Raw genomic sequence first — 21,845 nt, forward strand, 5'->3', positions numbered from 1 at the left:
CATAGTACCGGACCTCACATTTGGAAATGCAGTCCTGTGCATGAAATCAGAAGTACAGTCAGGACTAGAGGTCAGACAAAGAAGTGTAGGAAGGCTAGCCTTGGGAGCCCATGGGAACACGAACGAGGGAGTCCAGGGAGATATGGGTTGGGCGTCGTTCAAGGTTCGGGAGGCCATCAGCAAACTGAAATATGATCAGAGACTAACTCAAATGGAGGAAACAAGGTGGGCAAAAAAGGTGTACAAGTATCTGGTCATGAAAAGTATTAACACAAAATGGACTAATAGAACCCGAAAGCTAAGAACGAAGTATTTATACGGGTGAGGGATGGGACGCAACAAAATACTAACGTGAAAGCGGAGGTAAAGGAGACGGAAAGAAAGATGTGGAAAGAAAGAATGCAGGAAAAATGGGCGCTAGGCATATATATAGGACACGAAAACAGGACATCAAAAAAGAGCGATTATTCGATAATTTGCGGGGCAGTTCACTGCTTTTTGAGGCTAGGACAGGGACTCTGAGAACAAAAACGTATAGGTCCAAATTTGAAGAAGTGGATATTTTGTGCTCTGCTTGTAAAACGGAAACGGAGACCATAGAACACTTGGTTCTGAGGTGCGCAGAACTCCGCCCAGCCCTCCCAGAAGGGGCAGCAACGACCATAGAGATAGCGCTGGGATTTACTGGGGAGGACGGGCGAGTGGATGGGAAAAGCGTGACATTGACGAAGGGGAGGTTGGAGGATTGGTGGCGGAAATCAAGGGAGGCGTGAATTTCGAGGGGAAAAGGATAGACAGATTAGATATTGTAAGAGCGAAAGGGAAAAGAAAATTAAATTAACAATGGGGGAAGTATAGGCTAGGTGGCGAAAGCTAACGCCCTGTACAAAGGGTAAAGCCATTATTATTCATCCATCAATCTATCCATCCATCCATCCATCCATCCATACGAGCGTCGTTTCGTACCAAGGAGGATATTCGTATTCGTCTCGGACGATCACACCAAAACCGAAACAACATCAATTATTTAGCGGTCTCATACATTCTAATGTCTTATGCATTATTAAAAAGAAAACAACATGCAAACAAATGTATATGTGTACCGTCCTTTTAATAAAACAACATCAGCACTAGCACGCAAGAAGAGAACTCCACGACAGCGACAAGCATGGCGCCATGCTACGCCGCACGGCAGCCGTCTCGCGACAAAGCTGTAGCCGAATCGCAATCCAGGCGGGAAAGTGGTCAAAGTGGTCATTGCCTTGGCGTCTGCGAACGTGTTGCTCGGTGCTACGATGCTAGCATACGTGAAGTATGAGGACAAATTTCGGGCCGTATTGCCCGTTAATTTGATTAAAGTTTTCGAACCGATTAATGTTGAGGATTTTGATCCCAGCAAAAAAGTGGAGGCTTTCTGGTGCTCAGAAGACCGGAGCGTTCAAGGGTATTACCCGGCCTTTGTTCACGCCCTGGCAGGTAAGTTGCGGTAAAAACATTTCTCTTTTGGCAGTTTTCATTCTGCCGGCAGTCGGGATAATTTCTGGGCTGAAGTTCTCCCGGCACTCGCCTCTGACTGGTTACGAGAGGCGCTGTGAGTACGTTTTATTCACTTTTCAAAGTTCCGATCCTCCCACCAGCACAGCACATTTTAGCTAACGCTGCCAGCAGAAATACGGACTGACACGGCTCTTGCCATTGATCGATTACAGCTTGACAGTAGTCCCTTTGTTATATCTTGCGTCTCTTCTTGGCTACTGAATGCATTTGGGTGCTGTGGTACTGAAGTGAAAACGAGAATACCGCGGGCTCTGTCTCTGTCTGCTCGCGCGCCAACAGTGCTGAGCATAAAAGATCAGTGCTGCTCGAAACAACCGAAATCGGGCGTAATGAATAATGGTTAGCTCCAAGGGCGACAAAAAGTAGAGCTAAGCTTCGTAGAGTTCCGCACGTCCAGCGCAGGTGCAGGTCTGACGCTCGCTAACTGAACCCTCTAAATTACGGTTTCGCGTAACCATGGTGAACGTTGCCCGTGTGCAAGGGTCAAATGGTACACATTATTGTCCTCCATCTTTTAGTCTTTTTGCTTTTATTATTATTATTTCCTTGAGTACGCACTCGGTAAACTGCTCTTCTTTCGACTTTCAGTGCGCTAGAATTCCTCTCCGCGAATGCTGGTTATTATCCGGCTCACATGGTCTGTCTCAAAAAGCAAAGATACGTGGCTGCCTGCAGGCGCTGGAGACCCAAGAAGCAATGAAGTCTCTTTCGCTGAAAATTAGCTGTTGTGAGGCAAGACCTACCTGTCTAGAGCGCTTTCTTTCCTGAACGACGACCGCGAAAGTGTCAAGTATCTGTTTTCGTGGTGAAGGGTCTCCCGGTTCCCTGTACCCAATCAGAGGTGAGCGCGGGGACAATTTCAGAAGGTGAATTGTCCAGGCTGCTGGTAGAATAGATACTTCCTTTCCTTTAAGCTTACATACGTGGGACCTTAAGCAACTGAGGGGGCCTGGTACACTTTTTATTTAAAGCGCTCCTGCTGCATGCACCACAGTGTTAGCGCTAAACGTGAATGCTGCTTAGATACCATGCGACTGGAAGCAACGGACGTATCTGGGTGATAGTTTTGAGGTAACCCACATTTCTGTGTGCCAGATATGATCTAGTGCACCGGGGTGATGACTTCGTGGCATTTGATTTTGGCCCATCAAAAATGAACTAAGCGCCCTCCATTGCGAGGTTAGCAAGCGTAAGAAGACTAAAGGAGCAGAAGAAAAGCATTGTAGGCGGGTTCACCAGGAATCGAACTCAACACTTGACAGCAGGTCGGTGTGGTCAGCACATCACTATGGAGCTTCTCCTTTTCTGCCATCTTAACAGAGCTTGGCTTACCCTTTTTTGCTGCCCTTGGCCCAAACTATGATTCACTGCTTCCGCTTTTGGCTGTGTCCGGCAGCTTGGATTAAGATCTTTTGCTTTAGACTCTGGTGTTGTTGCTAGCTGAGAGGGGGCCACATAAAATAGCAAAGGGACTGCTATCAAGCTTACAGTGCTTAAGCTGTATCAATAGTAAGTACTTGACTTTGATGGGGACAAAATGAACAGTACCAGGAGGATTGGTGCCAGGAAAAAATGGTAAAATTCATCTTGTGTCACCCTAAGTACCCATTCAGAGGTGAGTGACAGGGGAATTTCACCCTGGAACCGTGAAAATTCTGCCAGCTGCTGGTAGAATAGACGCTGCCATTAATTTATGGAGTTCAGAAAACTTGAGCATCGAGTCATGTTATGATGGCAGGTTTATTAATGTGCAGTGATATACATGGGTTGTTTTCTGCTATAGGACCTGCTATTTAATGCACTCATTGTGTTGCTGTTTTCTATGATGTTCATTTCTGCTAATGCAAAGTGCCGTGTTTTGTGGTTGTCCTCCAGATGATCTGCAACTCATGCATGTAAAGCTAAAGAACTTGCGGGAGCCATTTCCGACACTAATTGACGTTGATTTAGAGCGCGGCAGCAAGTGTGTCGGCAAGAGAGGGGTGAGTTGTTTCACATATCGTTTAGCATTGTAGTTGATTATGGTTTTTAAAAGTACTTTGGCATGATAAGCGGCATAATAATGGCTTGGAAGATATTACATGTGAATTCATTCTTTTTTCCTTCGCAGAAAGTGCGTAATGACAAAGAGGCAAAACGATGCAAAGCTATGGCTGTGGATCTCATAAATGAGGAGATTATAGAGCACAGCGAATTGGAGGTATGAGTCTTTTGAATGAGTATCGCTGTGCTTTGAGGGGGTATTCGCACGGGGGAGCTCATTGGGGATGGATTTGAAATACGTAGCTGGCCGTCCTCGTCCCCTTGGGTGTCAGAGCCAAGAGGGGACCAGATGACTGTGGCTTGGTGCACTCACGGAGACTGCTGCAGCTGAGTTGTATTAGCTTGTGCACCCAGTTTCTTGGTTTGCCTTTTCTGCCAGCCAAAACACACTAGGAAATACTGCTTAGATGAAGGCTGTCTGCCAAAGTAATGAGCATTTGTGCTAGCCGAGCAAAAGCTGCACACTCCTGGGGAGGTTGGTGTCGCCGTACTTCCACCCAAAGTCATCACGTTTTTGTGATACAGTGCGCTCCTGTGGCAGTGGCGTGGGGTTCTCCCCGCTCTCAATACCCTATTATTGCTGAGCTTATGCCTATCCTATAGTAAATGTGTCCTTTCGACTGAACTCATTGCCTATTATGTATTTTATGCTTAGGGTCACGGATATGGTGAACAGAGGATAGAGAAATTGCAAAGAAAACTTTCATTGGAAAACCAGACATAAAACACATGCGCACCTTTGCATGCATGAGCAGTTGAGGCAGACTGGGCTTTTTGAAAACAGTGCATAAAGCTGCCTTTGCAGGGCACAGTGGTTGTGCAGGGTACCTTTCTTGTGTAGAAGGTTTTCATGAGCTTGCAAGCCTTGCAGTGAAGAGCAAAATTTGCACTGCTACCTTCACGTTTTCAGTGTGCTTCCAGTCTATTGTTCATGTAACATCTTATCCGGCTTTTGTGCAATTCGCTGCATGTGTAGAGAATTCACAAACCAGTTTGTTTGTTTCTTCAGGCATCTAGGTGATATGTGAGGACACAGCTGTGCAAGCTTGCTCGGTGTTGAAAGAACTGCATATTATTCTGATTAGTCACCTTTTTGAAGTTACCCACTACGGTGGCTTTGGTGTTTTATCCCAAGATCGCTAGTTTGATGCTGCAGTGACTGTATTATTGATATTTTGATGGAGGTGAAATACAAAAATAACTATTTTGCTATGTCAGTGCACATTAAAGAACCCCAGAGGGTCTAAATTAATCTGGAACCCTCCACTACAGTGTCCCTCATAGCCCATTTGTTGCTTTGGGACGTTAACCCCCGCGACTTAGTTTTTTTTTGCCTTTCTGATGCTTTGGGTAATGCTGTGAATATGCAGCTCTAGCCTGGCATTACCCTTTACAGTCCTTGCTGCTTTGTTGCTTGTGCCAATGTTTCCCTCCATGAGACGGATGCTCTTGTGTGTTGATAGGCGATTGATCTGGCTATCTGCAGCTAGTTTCTGTGAATTTGCCATGGCAGAAGCACATGTTAAGCCAAAGACAGATACGGGCAATAAAGCGGTAAGGGCTGTGAAAGAATCAAGTTAATTAGAATCAAGGTATATATTAGAATCAAGTTGATAATTAATTAGAATCAAGTTAAGGTCTGATCGAGGTTAAGCTGATCTGATGTGTTCGTTCCGAAGGTGTAAGCTGATAAAGACGACGGTGTACAATGCACGCAGCGCAATAGTGTGTTAAATTTTAGTTTTTTCCTGTTTGGGTCTGCACGCAACCCTGGCCAATTTCCCACCGTGGTTATGTGCGATCGTTTTTGAGGCAACAATAACAAGAACACGAGGCGTGATCGGCGGCTGCGATAACACGGTGCTCTCGTGCAGTGGCCAGCGAAGCTGATCCGATTGCGCTGCCGGGGGTTCGAAATTTCCAGTCGAGGCAATATTTATTTTATTTCGGCACCTTTAAATTCAGGGACGCCACAAGATTCTTGGCTAGGTTTGACCCCGTGGAGTGGTGCGAAAGCACCAGCACCACTCCACGCTGTTTGAAACAGCCTGGGTACAGCTGTTTGAAACGCAACATCGTCACAGACTCGTGCGCAAGTACGCTGGTAGGCATTTGAATATCCGTAGGACAGCGCCTGGCCTGACTTTCAGCTTCTCGTGTTGCGGCGACACTGCTTCTCCGTTGATCACAAACTCGTGAGACCAGAGCCGTAGGGAAAAATGCCTCTCGCCGACACGGACATGTTTGGAGTCGAAGCTAAACCCACCGCTTTCCTGTCGGGGTATAGCCTGCTTCCATATTTTACGCTGCTTGACGTCGCTCGGCAGACAGAATAGCGAGGCCTTTTCCTGCGTACCTCCATAGCCAGAGCGGCAACCTGTCATGCAGCAAGTATTCGGCATCACAGGCTTGCGCGTTACGTGCACTGTACTTATTTTGCAAACGAAGGCAAAGTGAGAAGAGAAAATTGTTGCCGCACCGCCGGTGTCCCATTCCACCCGTAGACTTCCGGCTGTAGAGGTGCTCGTTTCCTCACGCCGTTGCCTCCACATGACTCTTAGCGCCGCCTCGTGGAAGGCGCGGTTAACATATGAAGCTCTCCCATAGCGTTACGGAGAAGTTTCATGACCCTAAAAGCATTGAAGGACTATGGTATACCGTACCAGTTCTCCCAGCCTGAAGCAAGCGTGGAGAGCTGTGCCCTCATGTCTTTTGAAGAGACAAAAGCTGAGATGCCTGAAGACACATGCTAAGTGGTTTTGTAATTGTGTTGTGCATGTCATGCATGAAATTTTATAAAACTGAAGCTATAATTGCAGAAGGCCAGATTGGACGCTATGTTGATGACCAACTGGGAAGCGCACGGAAGGCAGCAGTGCAAATTTTGCTGTGGTCATCCTGGGCATAAAAATGGACCAGGCAGGTATCAAGCTCATAGAGGCCTTTTACACTAAGGTGGTGGTCAACTGCATAAATGATAAATTGTGCTTTCTGGTGCAGAAATGCGGGTCTGTTTGCATCCGTTTCAATAGGTGCTATTTTTTTAGGCTTCTGGATGCCATGTAAAGCTGCGGAAATGCTAGTGTGCGTTCATGACCTTTCTTTCTGGCTTTCTAATAAACAGTTAAGAGAAGCATTTGTGTCACCTCCTTTTGATTGCCTGTATTGTTGTGCTATAACTATAGTCCTAAATGCATGGTGTTTCAGCAGAATGAGGTGGTACAACAAAATAAGGGGGGTGAACTTCAAGAGGCTTTAAGCCGCAAAGAAAAGGAAGTGAAAAGGCTGCGGAAGGAGCTCCGAGAAGCCAACGCATTAAACCAGCGCCTTACAAGAGCCCTTCTGGATAAGATCGGTGAGCATGCACTCGTTTATTTTTTTTTATGTACAAGTAGCATAGTAATATTTGCTCGGCTCAGATTTTAGGCATCAAGTGCAGATTACTGAGCCTGATACACTGGTTGTACCACGTAACTTTACTCAAAGATCAAAAATATCCAATGCGAATAATGCAACCTGGACTGCGGGAAAATGTTTTTGCCATTCTATGTCACTTTTGCCAAGCTACTGAGGCTATGAGGGACGCCGTAGTGAAGGGCTCTGGAAATTTTCTCTTGGTGGTCTAAACTTGTAGCTCTGAAGTGAATGGTGCATTGTACTGTTCACGAAGCGACCTGCAGTATCTTTCTGAGTGCAGTCCACGCCCCCACATAGGGAAAAAAATTAAGCTTCTTTGTTCCCGTGTTTTGAAAACTTCTGTGAGAACATACACATTTAGTGCAGGTTGCATTCTGTTTATTCTCCCGTCTGACACTACAGCACTGGCTCGATGAATCAACCGAAATACAAAAGACAAAGACGAATTTGATTTGTCATGGCCATTGCTTTTTGCGAGGCAGTAGTTTGCAGCAGCGCAAACAGCTTGTAGCAAAAGAACTCGTATTTTTTCTGGGCAGGTGAAGCATCTGTGTTTTGATTAGCTGTGGTACTTGAGAATAAATTCCTAGCAGTGAAGTGTACTGCAGATTCGCACCGGTGGCGACAGAATGTATACTAAACTGCGCCTTCACCACCCACTCTTACTTCTACTGCGTATCTGTCGGTTCATAATTGGAGAATTTTCGGCTGTACACGGCTCGATTGGTATGCTGAGGCACCAACGCATTCTTCTCCATGTCTCTAGGGAGAAAAGAGAATGAGCACATGCAGCTGACCTAGCGAGAAGCACCCTTATGCTGCCGTCTGGTTGCCTGCAGTACCCTCTTTCTGGCACCTCGTGCTCTCACCGCCAGGTGGTGATACAATCTACAGACATTGCGAAAAGTTACAGCAGTGGCTTAGTAGTGTCGAAATCTTTTTCATGCCCAAGCATGTTTAATGTCTGTGCATTGGGGTGAAAGCACTTGGGATTTTACTATTGTGTGCACTAATGTCTTGACTTAAGTAACAATGGTGTTCATTTCTGACTTTCTTAAAGAGGTTGCACGAGATACAACTCAACAAGGAGGCACTATCGTTGCTGAAGTTGTTATGGCTTCTTCTTTGGATGCGGGTAAGGCTTTTATGCCTCTGCATTTGTTCATGTTGAAATACAGTGGTAATATAGCTTATTAAGGCTTGCTTGCAGGTAGTGGCCTTCCACAGGAAATGGTGCCAGGTGTACCCAGTAACACAGGTATGTTCCTGAATGGAACTTTGAGACGGGGGCTTCTTGCACACCTGGAACCTGGTTGAGCTATATTAGCTGTCTTTCTTGGGCAGAAGATTAGTCACAGATTAAATTGCTCACATGTCTGCTGTCCTTGCAGGGAGTAACGCCACATCATGGCACAGTGGGTTGAGTACCATTGCCAGAGATGTGGAGGGGGCTCAACATAGCGGTAAGTGTGAAGCATGCTTTTGGGTGCTGTGAGGCTGCTTGCTGCTGAACATGACAGTACGTATGAAAGACGTTCTCGATTGTTCTGTATTGCTTGAGGCTGCTGGCTGCTGAATATAACAGTGTGCATGGAGCATGCTTTTGGATGCTTTGAGGCTGCCTGCTGCTGTAATTGCTTTTCTCCTACGTCATACTGAAAACTTTGTTGAGCTCTACTCTGACCTAGCGGTAGGGTTTCATACCACAGTCAGTGTCAAAGTGTAAAGTGCTTGAGGGCAGGCAGTAGAAAGTGAAATCGCACAACAGCTTATTGTTTTCAAGTAGGTATGTCTAGCTGTACTCCTTTCACGCACGCGGTACAAAAACACCTCTGCGACAGGATGAAGAAGGAAGGAGAAGTGCTACTAAGAACTGAAAGATTATTGGAAAAGGAATTTTACAACCAGCAGCGCATTCAAAGATATATCAGCTAGCCCAACTTTCGATTTGATACATGATGTAGAACGCTATAAAATGTACGGAAGCGGGCCACTTGAAAAGTAGGTTTTACTCTGCGCTCTTTTTGTGGTTGAGTGGTCAGGGGCATAACATTAGAGGAGGCAACAGCGTAACTTTGAAGAAAGCAACAGCGCATTTGGGGTTCGTAGGTTTGAATCTGCCTTGCAATAATTTTTTTTTTGCATTTTTTCGGCATTTTTATTTGTTGTCATTTCATTTTAAAATCGCTTTGTTCAAAGAAGAGTTGATTGTAACAGTATGCAGAACTGAACTGCATGTAGTAGTTTCTTTCACGCATATTGTATCCATATGTCTAAATTGAAGCGCTGCATATGTACTTTGAATGTACTTTCTATGTCGTAGAGAGGCAGAATCGCCCTTAACTGCATGCTGTGCCCTGTGATACGCAAGTAAAAACGTCCCTCTCATAACGCAGTGTTAAGGATTATCACAATCACACTGCAGGTGCTGTAACAGAACAAAAAAAGCCTATTTTATAACCTTATAACTTTTTTAAATGCTACCTCTACGTAGAAGGTAGCAATTCTTTTCATTATATATGGAATTTAGTGCTTAAATGCTAAACACTACCTCCACATACATTTAAAAAGAAAGCTGCTACAGAAACCTTTTTGAAGGTTGAGCTGCTGCAGGCGTGGCTTTCAGACAGGGAAGATGTGATACTAAATAAGCAAGACTTCCTTTAACCCTTTGCAATAGCTTAGGACGAGGAAAATGTACCATAATGCCACGTATCATTGTAGTGTTTGTTCGTTCACGCTCAAGGCTGCAGGAAAGGGTTGTTATCACTTTTGTTCGTGGCGCGAGAAGCGACCAGACTAATCTCGATTGATCGCAGCCATGAAGGGCTGCATCTAGGTTTTTCTAGAAGTTTCCTTGCCGCCTTTAAATTGAGCGATGCCGCGAGCGGCGGGCATTCGTAGTTCGACGACCGCCGAGCACGCCTGTTGCTTACGCCGCCGCCGAGTGATTCAGTTCTTTTGAGGGCGCAAGTCAGCCCAAATAAAGAGCTTCGTTTGCAAGTATTTCTGGTGTCTTCCTGACCGCTGGACTGCCGTCACTACAACGTGACATCTGGTGGAGGTGCTGGGTAAGCCGGGTTCGTCGCACATTCGATGCTGATGAGAAGCAATCGGTGTACCTTTGAAGAAGACTGCGTATTTGGTCTTGTCTGCTCCGGGGTAATGCTGGGTTGATGTCGAACGTGGGTTGATGGCCTTGTTCAGATAGTTCTGCAGGTTGGTCGGGTAGGGCAAATACGTCTCTGATGTCTGCCAGCTCGTCGAGGAAAGCGATCGTCGTACCTTTGTTTAGATGCCGGTATTCTTCGGTGAAGTTGGTTAGCAACACCTGGGCTCGGCCATTTCGGATTTCGGCGACTCCCCTCGCGACGCCCAATCCTCGATCATCACGCCAGACTGCGTTCATCACGCCAGACGGACTCTTCGAGTTCAAGGTGATGCCATTCGGCCTCTGCTCTGCCCCAGCGACGTTCCAGCGAGTAATGGATACGGTGCTCGCAGGCTTGAAATGGCAGATTTGCCTAGTCTACTTAGATGACGTTGTTGTCTTCTCCTCAAGCTTTGAAGACCACCTCAGAAGGCTTCGGATAGTGCTGGAAACGATCAAGTCTTCAGGCCTGACACTGAAATGAGAGAAGTGCCACTTCGCTTACGAGGAGCTGCTGTTCCTTGGTCACGTCGTAAGCAAGGATGGAGTTCGCCCAGACACCAAGAAGACGGCTGGGATCGCAGAGTTTCCACAGCCTAATGACAAGAAGGCTATACGCAGATTCCTTGGATTATGCGCTTATTACCGGCGATTCGTCAAGAACTTTTCGCGCATCGCTGAACCTTTGACCCAACTTACCAAGGCTGACGTGCCTTTTAAATGGGAAAGGCCGCAAGAGGAAGCTTTCAACGAACTGAAGCGCCGCTTACAGTCCCCTCCTGTGCTCGGGCACTTTGATGAAAACGCCGAAACCGAAGTTCATACCGATGCAAGTAGTGTGGGCTTAGGAGCGGTCCTCGTTCAGAAAAATGGCAGACAAGAGAAGGTTATCGCGTACGCTAGCCGTTCACTGTCGAAAGCCGAGGCCAACTACTCGACCACCGAGAAAGAATGTCTCGCCATTATTTGGGCCACGTCGAAATTTCGCCCCTACCTGTACGGACGACCATTCAAGGTTGTGAGCGATCACCATGCTCTTTGCTGGCTAGCCAATTTGAAAGATCCCTCCGGCCGCCTTGCTCGTTGGAGCCTGCGCCTTCAAGAATTCGACATAACTGTAGTCTACAAATCTGGCCGCAAGCATTCCGACGCAGACTGCTTGTCGCGAGCCCCCGTCAACGCAGCACCGGAAGAGGAAGACGACGACGCTTTCTTAGGACCGGTAAGCGCGAGCAGTTTCGCGCAGCAGCAGCGCTCGGATCCTGAGTTGGAAAGCCTGGTTGATTATCTGCAAGGCAAGACCGCATCGCCTCCCCGAGGGTTCAAGCGCCAACTGTCGTCCTTCGTCCTTCACAATAATGTCCTTCTGAAGAAGAACTTCGCGCCCAACAGGACAGTGCATCTTCTTGTCGTGCCCAAAAATCTCAGGCAAGAAATTATGCAGGCATGTCATGATGAGCCGACTGCAGGGCATCTCGGGATTGCTCGCACGTTGCACCGCATCCAGGAGAAGTACTATTGGCCGCGGCTAGCTACCGACGTTTCGCATTACGTGAAAACGTGCCGTGAGTGTCAACGACGCAAAACGCCTCCGACTAGATCAGCCGGACTCCTGAACCCCATACCACCGCCAACTAAACCCTTTCAGCAAATCGGGATGGACCTACTCGGCCCCTTTCCTACTTCATCATCAGGTAACAAGTGGATCATCGTGGCCACCGACTACATGACCCGCTACGCCGAAGCAAAAGCGTTGCCTAGTGGTACCGCAACAGAAGTTGCAAAATTTTTTGTCGAACAAATTCTCCTCCGACACGGCGCACCCGAAGTACTAATCACAGACAGAGGAACAGCATTTACAGCGGAACTGACGCAAGCCATTTTAAAGTACAGCCAGACAAGTCATCGGAGGACAACTGCTTATCATCCGCAAACCAACGGACTCACAGAGCGCCTGAAGCCATATTATGAACGCTGAAGGACTCGAAGTTTCATTCTCCGTGTTTATTTTCATTTTAAAGCATCGAGGCGATGCTTCTTTGGAAGGGGGGTAATGCCACGTATCATTGTAGTGTTTGTTCGTTCACGCTCAAGGCTGCAGGAAAGGGTTGTTATCACTTTTGTTCGTGGCGCGAGAAGCGACCAGACTAATCTCGATTGATCGCAGCCATGAAGGGCTGCATCTAGGTTTTTCTAGAAGTTTCCTTGCCGCCTTTAAATTGAGCGATGCCGCGAGCGGCGGGCATTCGTAGTTCGACGACCGCCGAGCACGCCTGTTGCTTACGCCGCCGCCGAGTGATTCAGTTCTTTTGAGGGCGCAAGTCAGCCCAAATAAAGAGCTTCGTTTGCAAGTATTTCTGGTGTCTTCCTGACCGCTGGACTGCCGTCACTACAACGTGACAATATCATATATGGTACACAATGCATTCAGTTGTCAAGGAAGCATGTGTGAATCTTTGCTCTTAAACATTAAGTAGTACTTTGGTCTGTTTTCACTTACCGATATTGCATGGATTGCCTAGTAATCTGCATGTAGATTTCTCTCAGATCTTGAAAGATTGCTTGTCTTGTATCACAGCCTGGAGTATGTGTCATTTGTTGTGAATCTTCTGGAATCATGATTATTTCTCACTGTGGTGTCCTAGTGAACACATTCTACTAGAATAGCATGTTCTTGAGCTATGAAATATGACAACAGCCCAGCACAACAGAAAGCTGGGCTGGTTGGAGGCTGTTCACGATGTATTTTATGGGTGCAAACTTTACAAAGATGCAGAGGGAAGGAAGGAAGGCACTGTGAGTCCTGTGTCTTCCTTCTGTGTCTTTGTAAAGTATGCACCTACAAATACATCATGATTTCAATTCTTGTCTGAGTGTGCGCACTTTGCAGAGGACAGCCATGGAACCGAGACTGCTGGACCGTCTCTTGATGAAGGCAATAGGGAGGTGATTGAGAAGCCTGTGGCCTTGTTTGAAGCTGTGGATGGCCAGGTGACGTAGGACAGTACTTTATTTAGTGGTATGGTACATGGGCCATAATGTCTCGAGGTGACACAATCTGTGAGATGCGTAGTGGAGAACTCCAGATAAACTTAGACCGCCTGGAACGCTATGTGCACTGGTGATGCATAACACAGTTGCTTTTGCATTTCACTGCCATTGAAATGTGGCCCCACCTGCCAGGATTCAGTCACGCATCGTTCTGCTCGTCATCTGGATGTCATAGCCACCATAGCTGCTGGTGTTTTATAAAGCTTGTGCGTGTTGCAAACAATTTTAACAAGTGCCACTGTTGAACACATAGTAGTCTGCATTTCACAGCTGTTGATGAACTTCGGAACATGAAAATTGTGGCAGGTATCTTCCTGGTTGGGGGAACTTGATGTTTCAGCTATCCTGCCAGCTCATCGCTTATCAAGCCGTACCAACCATCCCAAAACAGTCTACCCTCCCCCAGCACAGACTACAGCTCATCTTCGCTCATTCTTCGTGCAAACTGCTCGAGACTGGAACGGCCTGCCATTCGACTCCGTGCACCACTCCGATCCACTGCACTTCAAGGCTGCCATCCAATCTTCCATTAGTGACACATTCAGCCCATCCCTCATGTAATACCCCATTCCTGGGGCATTTGAGGTATTGATAATAAATAATAAATAAATAAATAAATAAAATGACAGAGGAAAGACTGTGACATGCTCTGACCAGTCTCATGAGAGAGCCGATGCTTCAGTGCCAACGTGCCATCTTCAGGGTTGACTGGGTGAAAGCAAGAGAGACACTTTTAATCTTTGGCCCACTGCCATCACCACTGTGTGATTTGACCTGGGGTACAAACAAGCCGTGTTCGTGGGGCGATGGGGTGTGGATTATGTGGCGTTGCGAAGGCCATGCACATATGCTGGTGTAATGGAGCCTTGGGGAAGATTTATGCTTCTGGGGGTGCCTTTTATATGTGCAAGGATTCTATAAGCTGCCGCTTGAGTAAGTTGGGTTCAGTGTCAGCTACTCTGGTGTGCTCGGCTGATGTGATGGTTCAATTGCTCGTTATGCTCTACGATTGGACTGCACTTTCGTTCGAAGTTTCACGCAGCATTCTTCTGCTAGTGAAGCCTTTGTGTAAAATTCTTCCTTTTGCCGATGTAGCTGGTGGAACAGTAAGTTCAGGGATTTAGTAGATGATGCGGGATGCTCGTTCGATGCGCAATCTTTCAGCAGAAGCGGGAAATGTCCAATGGTTGGTGATGCACCTGTTCCCTGGTTGCGACACAGGCAGGCTGATGTTTTATTTGTGCCTTTGCCATTCAGGATGGTGGTACGGGTTGTTGTGGCTTTGGCAATTTTTTATTTTGATTTGTGGTCAAGCTGTTGCGCGAGCTGTCAGAAGAAGTTCTTGTAGCCGTTGTGGTGGAGAGCAGTCTTAACGCTGTCCTGCTGCAGCTTGTGGTCGATGTCTGAGAAGCAGATTGTCTTGGCAGTCGTAAAGACCATGGTTGCTTTGTGGGTGGTAGGGTGATTTGAAGTGAAATTTAAGCAGCAACCAGTGCAGGTAAGTTTTCTGTTGACAGAAAGTTGTAGTTTAGGTCCTTTTCACTTCACTAGCGCGATGAGAAACAGGAGGCTGTTGCTTGTCTCACATTGCAGGGTAAACTTGAGGGCCGGCTCATCAGGCTTGAAGTGTACCAGAAACTCTTCCACCATGGACTTCTTCGGGATGGTAAAAGAGTCATCCACGCATTGAAGGGATACCTTGGGTGTGTTCGTGAACGAACACAATCAGCTCCATCACCAGGTTTGCAGGCATCACCGTGATTGGCACTCTCACTGCAGCACTGCTGGTTTGCCTGAAGAATTTTTTAGAAGTATGTGCCACCCCATGCAAAACTCCAGCAATGTGCACTATTCTGCACTGAAGCAAGTCCTTTGGGCAAATCGGCGGACTGACTTGCCTTAGCATTAGCCGAGTTATGCCAACTCCTGGAGATTTGTTTGGGTGGCATGTACTTCTCTTTTACAGGAGAATTCTTCAGGCGATCCAGCAGAACGGCAATCAGAGCACCACTCACGATGGCAGCTGCGAACCTGGCATTAGAGGTGACTGAGCAACAAGCACTGCAGTATCCATGAATGGCTCCAAGGTATTCCTTTCAAACATGGACAATTGTTTTACCATCCTGAAGAAGTCCACGGCAGCAGAATTTCTGGTGTACTTCTACCTTACTGGACCGGCCATCAAGTTCAACGTGGAATGCAAAACAAGCAAAAGCCTCTTGTTTCTTGACGGGCTATTGATGTGAAAAAGACTCCACAAAAAACCATCCTCAAGGGACTGCTTAAATTTCTTTTCAAATGAGCCTACCACTCACAAAGCAACCATGGGCTCCACTCTCCTGTCTAAAGCCAAGACAATCTGCTCCTTATACATCGAGCACAAGCTGGAGGAGGGAAGCATCATGAATGATCTCCACCGCAATGGCTGCACGAATCAGTTTTTCCAACGGGTAGTCTCACGAGAAACCGAAATGACAGAAGGCAACCGAAGCCACCAAGCAGCCCACATCGCCATCCCGCATGTGAAAGGTACAAGTGAAATGCTGGCCCACCTGTTTTGTAAGCAGGGAATAGGTGTGTCACCAACCACCACCAACCAGTGGGCACTTCATGCCTCAGCCAAAAGACTGCACATTGAAGGAATTTGCAAAGCATTGCTTACAAAACCCCCGTACTGGTTGTACCACCAACCACATTAGCAAAAGGAAGAATTTTGCACAAAAGGTTCACGAGCTCAAGAATGGTGTCTGAAACTTTGACCAAGAGCGCAGTGCAATTGCAGAGCATTCTTAGGACTTGGTTTATGTATAGACTGATCATGCCAGAGTAGTTGACACTGAACCCTACCCAACCTATTCAAGCAACAGCTTATAGAATTCTGCCATACACAAAACACACCTAGAAATATTTACCAGTCCCAAGGCTCCTTTCCTCAGCGTACATACATGGCCTTCGCGATGTCATAAGGTCCGCACCCCACAAACACATTGTTCTTGCATTAGCTAATGTCACTCACACTGTGGTGATGGCATTAGGCCAAAATGTTAGAAGCACATCCCTTGCTCCCACCCATTTCACCCCGAGGAAAGTACCGAGTCTGCGTAGAAATGTTGGTTCTCTCCATGAACTGAATTGCATGAGTGAAGTACACAGAATAAGCTAGCATTCTTTTTACTCCATATCTTTATGTAGCCTGCTGCAAAAATCTGTAAAGTGAGAACAGCTGATGATAGCAGGAGTGCCATTTCAGGGGGCAGTGGCTCCTCTTGTCCTCGTCACTGCAGTTTTTTGGTAACGCAGTGAGGCACTTTTTTTTCTCTATTTTTTTACAAGTCTAGAAGAGTGTGGTGAGGGGCTAGTTGGTATGACATTATGAGAACAAAAAGTAACTGCGCAAAAGGACGGGACAAGAGAAAGAGAACCACACGGGACAAACGCAGACTGACAACTGATTTATTCCACCAACTCCTCTTTCCTTCAGCAGCAAAGCGCATGCGCACCAACCCCCAAAAACAAAAGCCATGCTCATCTCGTGGAATCAAGGAACTCGAACTCCTTGTGGTACAGGTGTACTTAAGCATCGCTAACACACTTGTCAGGCCCTAATCTCACGATTTCCAAGGCCTCGATAGTTTTCCCTTCTTTCTTATCCCTCGAGCGTCCGATAATCTTAGTCCTATTGAAAAGCGGATTACAATCTTTGTCATCATGCTTGCAAGTGTGACAATGCTTTGGCAGATGCTGCCCCCTTGAATCATCTACGGAATTTGCGTGCTCTAATAATCTAATGTTGGCGCAGCGGCCAGTTTGCCCTGTGTAGAACCTACCACAACTCAGGGGAATCTGATAAATTACATTGCGTGTACACTGTACGAACTTATTCCTGTGGTTGATGCCACACACAACCTTCTTTTGCTTATCTTTTCTCGCCAAATTGCACAAACGCGACAACTTGCAAGGTGCAGAAAAAATGACCTCAACGCCGAATTTTCCGGCGACCCTCTTCAGGCCGTGCGAGACCCTCTAAACATAGGGCATAACTTCATACTTCCGCCTCTCCTGTGCATCCGCCCCCCGAGGTTTTGAGTTTGGGCGGAAGGACTTCAACAGGGACTCAGAGACAGCCTGAAGAAGGGCCAGCGGAAAACCAGCAGATCTAAGGCGATCAACTTCAGCCTCAAAGCTAACCTGAACCTTATGTGGACAGGACTTGGCTAATGAAGCCCTGAGGCAAGTTGATACAATACCCCTCTTGACCAGCTTCGAATGGCACGAGTTAAAGGGCAGAAGTGCCTTTTTCGACCTAGGCATGTGTGTGTCAGCCTCTTGAAGTGTGTCAGTCTGCGTTTGTCCCGTGTGGTTCTCTTTCTCTTGTCCCGTCCTTTTGCGCAGTTACTTTTTGTTTTCATAATGTTTACAAGTACCTGAAACAGTTTAGCCCATGCCTGTTTTTGTTTTTATTTGATGTGAGGGGCATTGCGATGAGACGTAATGACTACCCAAAGTATAAACCACCTTCTCCCTCATCATGAATGATCTCCACTGCAATGTAAGTTCATTGATGAGTGCTAAGCTTTTCCTACAGTTCTCGAAATTAGGAAGTGTGCTGTTGACAAATCGGATCTTATCATTTGCCAGATTACGTCCACTGGAGAACAAAGGCCTTTCCTAATGCTTTTCATCCCAGTTTTCTGGGATTACCTCTCCACGTGGCTTTTGGATGCCTCTGGCTGCATTTCCTTTCATGGAGTTTGCTGTATTACCCCCGTGAGCATTGCTTATCTGTTCCATGCATTTCAAGGTCTCCCCCAGTCCATCTTTTCTGTTGTGCTTGGTCAATAATTGCCGTGGTGGCTCAATGGTTATGGTGCTCGACTGCTGGCCTGAATCAAGCGGGTGTGATCCTGGCCACGATGGTGGCATTTCGATGGAGGCGAAATGCTAGAGGCCCCTGTACTGTGCGATGTCAGTGCACGTTAAAGAGCCTTAGGTGGTCGAAATTTCTGGAGCTCTCCACTGTGGCGACCCTCATAGCCTGAGTTGCTCTGGGACATTAAATCCTGTGAACCCAACCTTGGTCCCAAATTGTGCTCGCAGTGCTATTGGTACTTTTATCGAATGGTGCAGGGGCTAATAGGGCCACAGCTGTGGATGCCCACCGAAAAGTGGGCGTATGTAATGAAAAACACCAGCGACGCAAGGTGTTGCTTGGAGCTGTCACGGCATTTGTGGTCACCGATTGAAGCTGCCGAGCGCAGCCTTACTGGGCAGCAGTGCCGCTCCATGGCTACTGCAGGCAGAAAGCTTCCAGCCACTCCGGAGAAGGTGGAGGTGATAAAGAGTAAGTAAATCGAGGCTGCTCACTACTATTTTTTCACTTACAAGTTGCCCTATATTTCACCGAGTAGTTGTGGGATGCTGCATTGTTGTGTTAAACCTGGTACACGCTGCTACAAATTGGTGGTTTTTGATGACATTGCGCTAAGGCTGCACCAAAGTACTTTTCGAGCAACTAAGAGCTGTGACAAATGCGAAGACGTGGAGGCTACCGCCTGTGTAGACAAACATGACCCTGGCTGCTTCTACCAACATGCAACGTGAAAGGTGGCCTGCAGAATCCAGTGCTGTCCCATTTTGTTTCCTAGCCCTTAACTGCCTACTATTTATATGCACATGGTATGCTCATGTTTTGCACATCTGTTTCGGTGGCCTTGCCAACACTGTCCAAAGTGAAGATGGCGAATGAACATGCAAAGAAAGAATTGCTTTGAGAAGGCTCAAGCAATGCCAAATTTGGATCCTGCTAGATTTCTCTAGCTTTTGTGGAGCACTGTTGTGTGTATGTTAACTGTAGGACTGTATGAAACGTTTGCGAACGGATGACTCTACGGACCTCATTTATGCTCGCTGTTACAGCATCGTAGGCATCCGAGCTTCTGGTTTGTTTTTATAGTGGAACCGCATTCCAAATTTCAGCATTAGAAAGTTGGTTCATATAAATAGGAATTCTAACTAAACTGAGCCACTGCTAATGATAGGGCGGCATTCTCCGTGGGTTAGCATACGATGACCAGATCCCTGTGATCTCGCATGCCCATATGCATGCTTGATCACTAGCTTGTGTTTTCTGCCACGTGAGCTTGAATTGTTACGGTGCGAGGAAGGTCGAGCACAGTTTCTTCATCAGAGACTTCAGGAATCATAGACGTATGTTGGAAGCACACGGCAACACCGGACCCCTCAGTGGAGAAAAATAGTAGTGCTCCTTGAGAAGACGGCTTCAAGGAACCTAGGCTATGCCACGATACAGAGACAGTGCAGTCACACTCCTGGTGCAGCATTATCTCTCTTAAAGGAGCATGGACACCCATCTTTCAATTGATGTGTTATACATTAAAATATTGGTTCACCTCATGGTATTCACCTTCGACTGCTAAATACCTAAGGGGCTTTGATTTGAATTTTTACAGCTTTTCGGGACGTGCATGACTCATATTTTGCAGAGGTTATCTTTGATGCGTAATCTGTGCAGCGGGTTTGTTTGTCTAAAATGTCCAGACCCCTGGTCAGTGGCCCTTGAAGAGCTGGAATGACAGCAAACGACATATCAGTGGTTATATTGCAGTTTTTTCATACCTCACGTGGACTAAACACTTTAAATGCATCACAGCCATTGTTCGGTTAATGAAACTGAAGCAGCAGTGGTCCTAGGCAAATACAACGGGGTGAAATTTGTATTCTTATGTCTGATGCATCGTTTGAAAGAAGAAAACATGCAACTAAATTTAATATCTGTGGTCCTTCAATGAAGTAGTGAGCGCTCTAATCCGGGAACTACCTCTGTAACCAGTGGTCTGTTTATTCATCCTTGCTTTCTTTCCTATACTGACCCTTCAATCGGTGTGCATTTGAGAACATTGAAATGAATGAGTGCGGTCACACGCTAATACTTAAATCCCTCCCTGTCCTAGGTTTAAAAAGAAACCATGCAAACTAAAGTGGTATTGAAGAGGCTGAAGCGATAGTGAAGAAGACAACTAAATCTGTTTGAAGACATTCCCTGCTACTTTTGCTGAAAAAAATTGTGCTTTTGGGTGCATTTAAAAAAGTGTATGCACACCTGCCCAATACGACGTCTATCCTGCACTGTTCAAATCTTTGTGCAACATGTCATTTTTTAAACCATGCTACAAGTTTGGTTGAAATTCCCTCTCCTGTGTATTCGAACTTTTACCTTCCTTTAATTCTCACTGGTAGAAAGCATGAGGTAGTTGCTCCAGATTGAATGTTCACCTGCTAGAAATTTCCAAGTTGCAAAATCCTTTTGGCTATTCTCACCTGAGCACTGAGTGAAACTGATTAAATTCTCTTAATTTTTCAGATTGCCTGTCTCATTTTGTTGAGAAACACCCTCTGCCGGAACCGCCGAAGGACCATCGAGTGGCTGCCGTGCGGAAGCACCTGCGGAACTTCTTCACTGAGGCAGGCCGCCAAGGCAAGAGGGTGCGAGGTGCTGCTGCACAGAAGCCCCAGCCAAACCCAGCCGAACCAGCTGTTGCACAGGAACCCCAGCCGAACCAATCAACTGAGGCAGGCCGCCAAGCAGAGTGTAACTTAGAATAAACACTCTGCTACCATTCAACCTGAGGTTTTAGGCACTTACTGCAAACATGGCATTATAGTGCCAGTTTGCCATGATGCATTCATACTGCACGTACTACATGCCGTAATTCTGCTGTGGGCTCCAGTCATAAATTAGCTTTCGATTGCAGACACATCAGTCATGTCCAAGTGGTTATGCCTTTGCCTAATTTTGTTGTAACCTGTGCATGATTTATACTCTATACTGGGCGTGCATGCTCATCATTAAGCAAGCCCGCTACCCTGCACACCTGTTACCATGCATGCCCACCACCCTGCATGCCCAACACCCTGCATGCCCACCACCCTGCATGCCCACCACCCTGCATGCCCACTACCCAGCATGCCCAATACCCTGCATGCCCACTGCCCGGCATGCCCACTACCCGGCATGCCCACTGCCCGGCATGCCCACTGCCCGGCATGCCCACTGCCCGGCATGCCCACTGCCCGGCATGCCCACTGCCCGGCATGCCCACTACCCGGAATGCCCACTACCCGGCATGCCCGCCACCTGGCATGCCCACCACCCGCCATGCCCACTGCCCAGCATGCCAGTACCCAGCTTTCCCATCACCATAATCCACTATGATGCTGGATGCCGGGTTCCAGTATGCCCAGTATAGTCATTTTTCCAATAGGGCTAGCTCAGGCGAAGAGGTCACAGAGAGAAGAAAGGGCCGTGGGTGCCCGAAAAATGGCGTAGTCGGGCCAAAAATTGATGGCGGGTGGCACTCACATTCGTAGATCGGGGGGGGGGGGTGAAATTGGGGCCGATGACGCTGGCGATTGGCGAATTCCGCTGTCTTTGTGCGGAGCCGATGTGGGGTGCGTCTGTACTACACGGCCCCCTAGCGGCCAATGGCACGAGCGGACGTATTTGCGGACGTAGGTGAACATTCCACGCCAGTAAAAGCGCAGACGGAGTCGCATGTATGTTTTAAAGGCACCGGCATGAGCAGACAGCGGATGATTATGAAACAGG

General features: G+C 47.1%; 2 protein-coding genes across 2 annotated transcripts in view; one reads left to right on the forward strand and one right to left on the reverse strand.

Annotated features, from left to right (window-relative positions):
* LOC149370175 (uncharacterized) overlaps positions 1-21,845 on the reverse strand; it is a 230,897-nt gene that overhangs the window by 70,517 nt on the left and 138,535 nt on the right. The gene's annotated exons all lie outside the window — the stretch shown is intronic.
* Positions 1,296-20,855, forward strand: LOC149370177 (uncharacterized). The gene is made up of 10 exons (XM_089567593.1): positions 1,296-1,476; positions 3,433-3,539; positions 3,668-3,757; positions 6,757-6,955; positions 8,078-8,152; positions 8,228-8,275; positions 8,409-8,480; positions 13,059-13,159; positions 18,347-18,560; positions 20,601-20,855. The coding sequence occupies exons 1-10, from the start codon at positions 1,296-1,298 to the stop codon at positions 20,840-20,842; spliced, it is 1,329 nt and encodes a 442-aa protein (XP_089423719.1). The 3' UTR covers positions 20,843-20,855.

The sequence above is a fragment of the Amblyomma mixtum genome, chromosome 1, assembly GCF_055824585.1.
Source record: "Amblyomma mixtum isolate Tamu chromosome 1, ASM5582458v1, whole genome shotgun sequence".
NCBI lineage: Eukaryota > Metazoa > Arthropoda > Arachnida > Ixodida > Ixodidae > Amblyomma > Amblyomma mixtum.

Bases quoted from the DNA above. Each gene is read 5' to 3' on its own strand.
- LOC149370177 (XM_089567593.1), top strand. From the start codon at position 1,296: ATGCTAGCATACGTGAAGTATGAGGACAAATTTCGGGCCGTATTGCCC. The intron at 3,540-3,667 runs GTGAGTTGTTTC...TTTCCTTCGCAG, and splicing joins AGTGTGTCGGCAAGAGAGGG to AAAGTGCGTAATGACAAAGA. The intron at 8,153-8,227 runs GTAAGGCTTTTA...GCTTGCTTGCAG, and splicing joins GGCTTCTTCTTTGGATGCGG to GTAGTGGCCTTCCACAGGAA.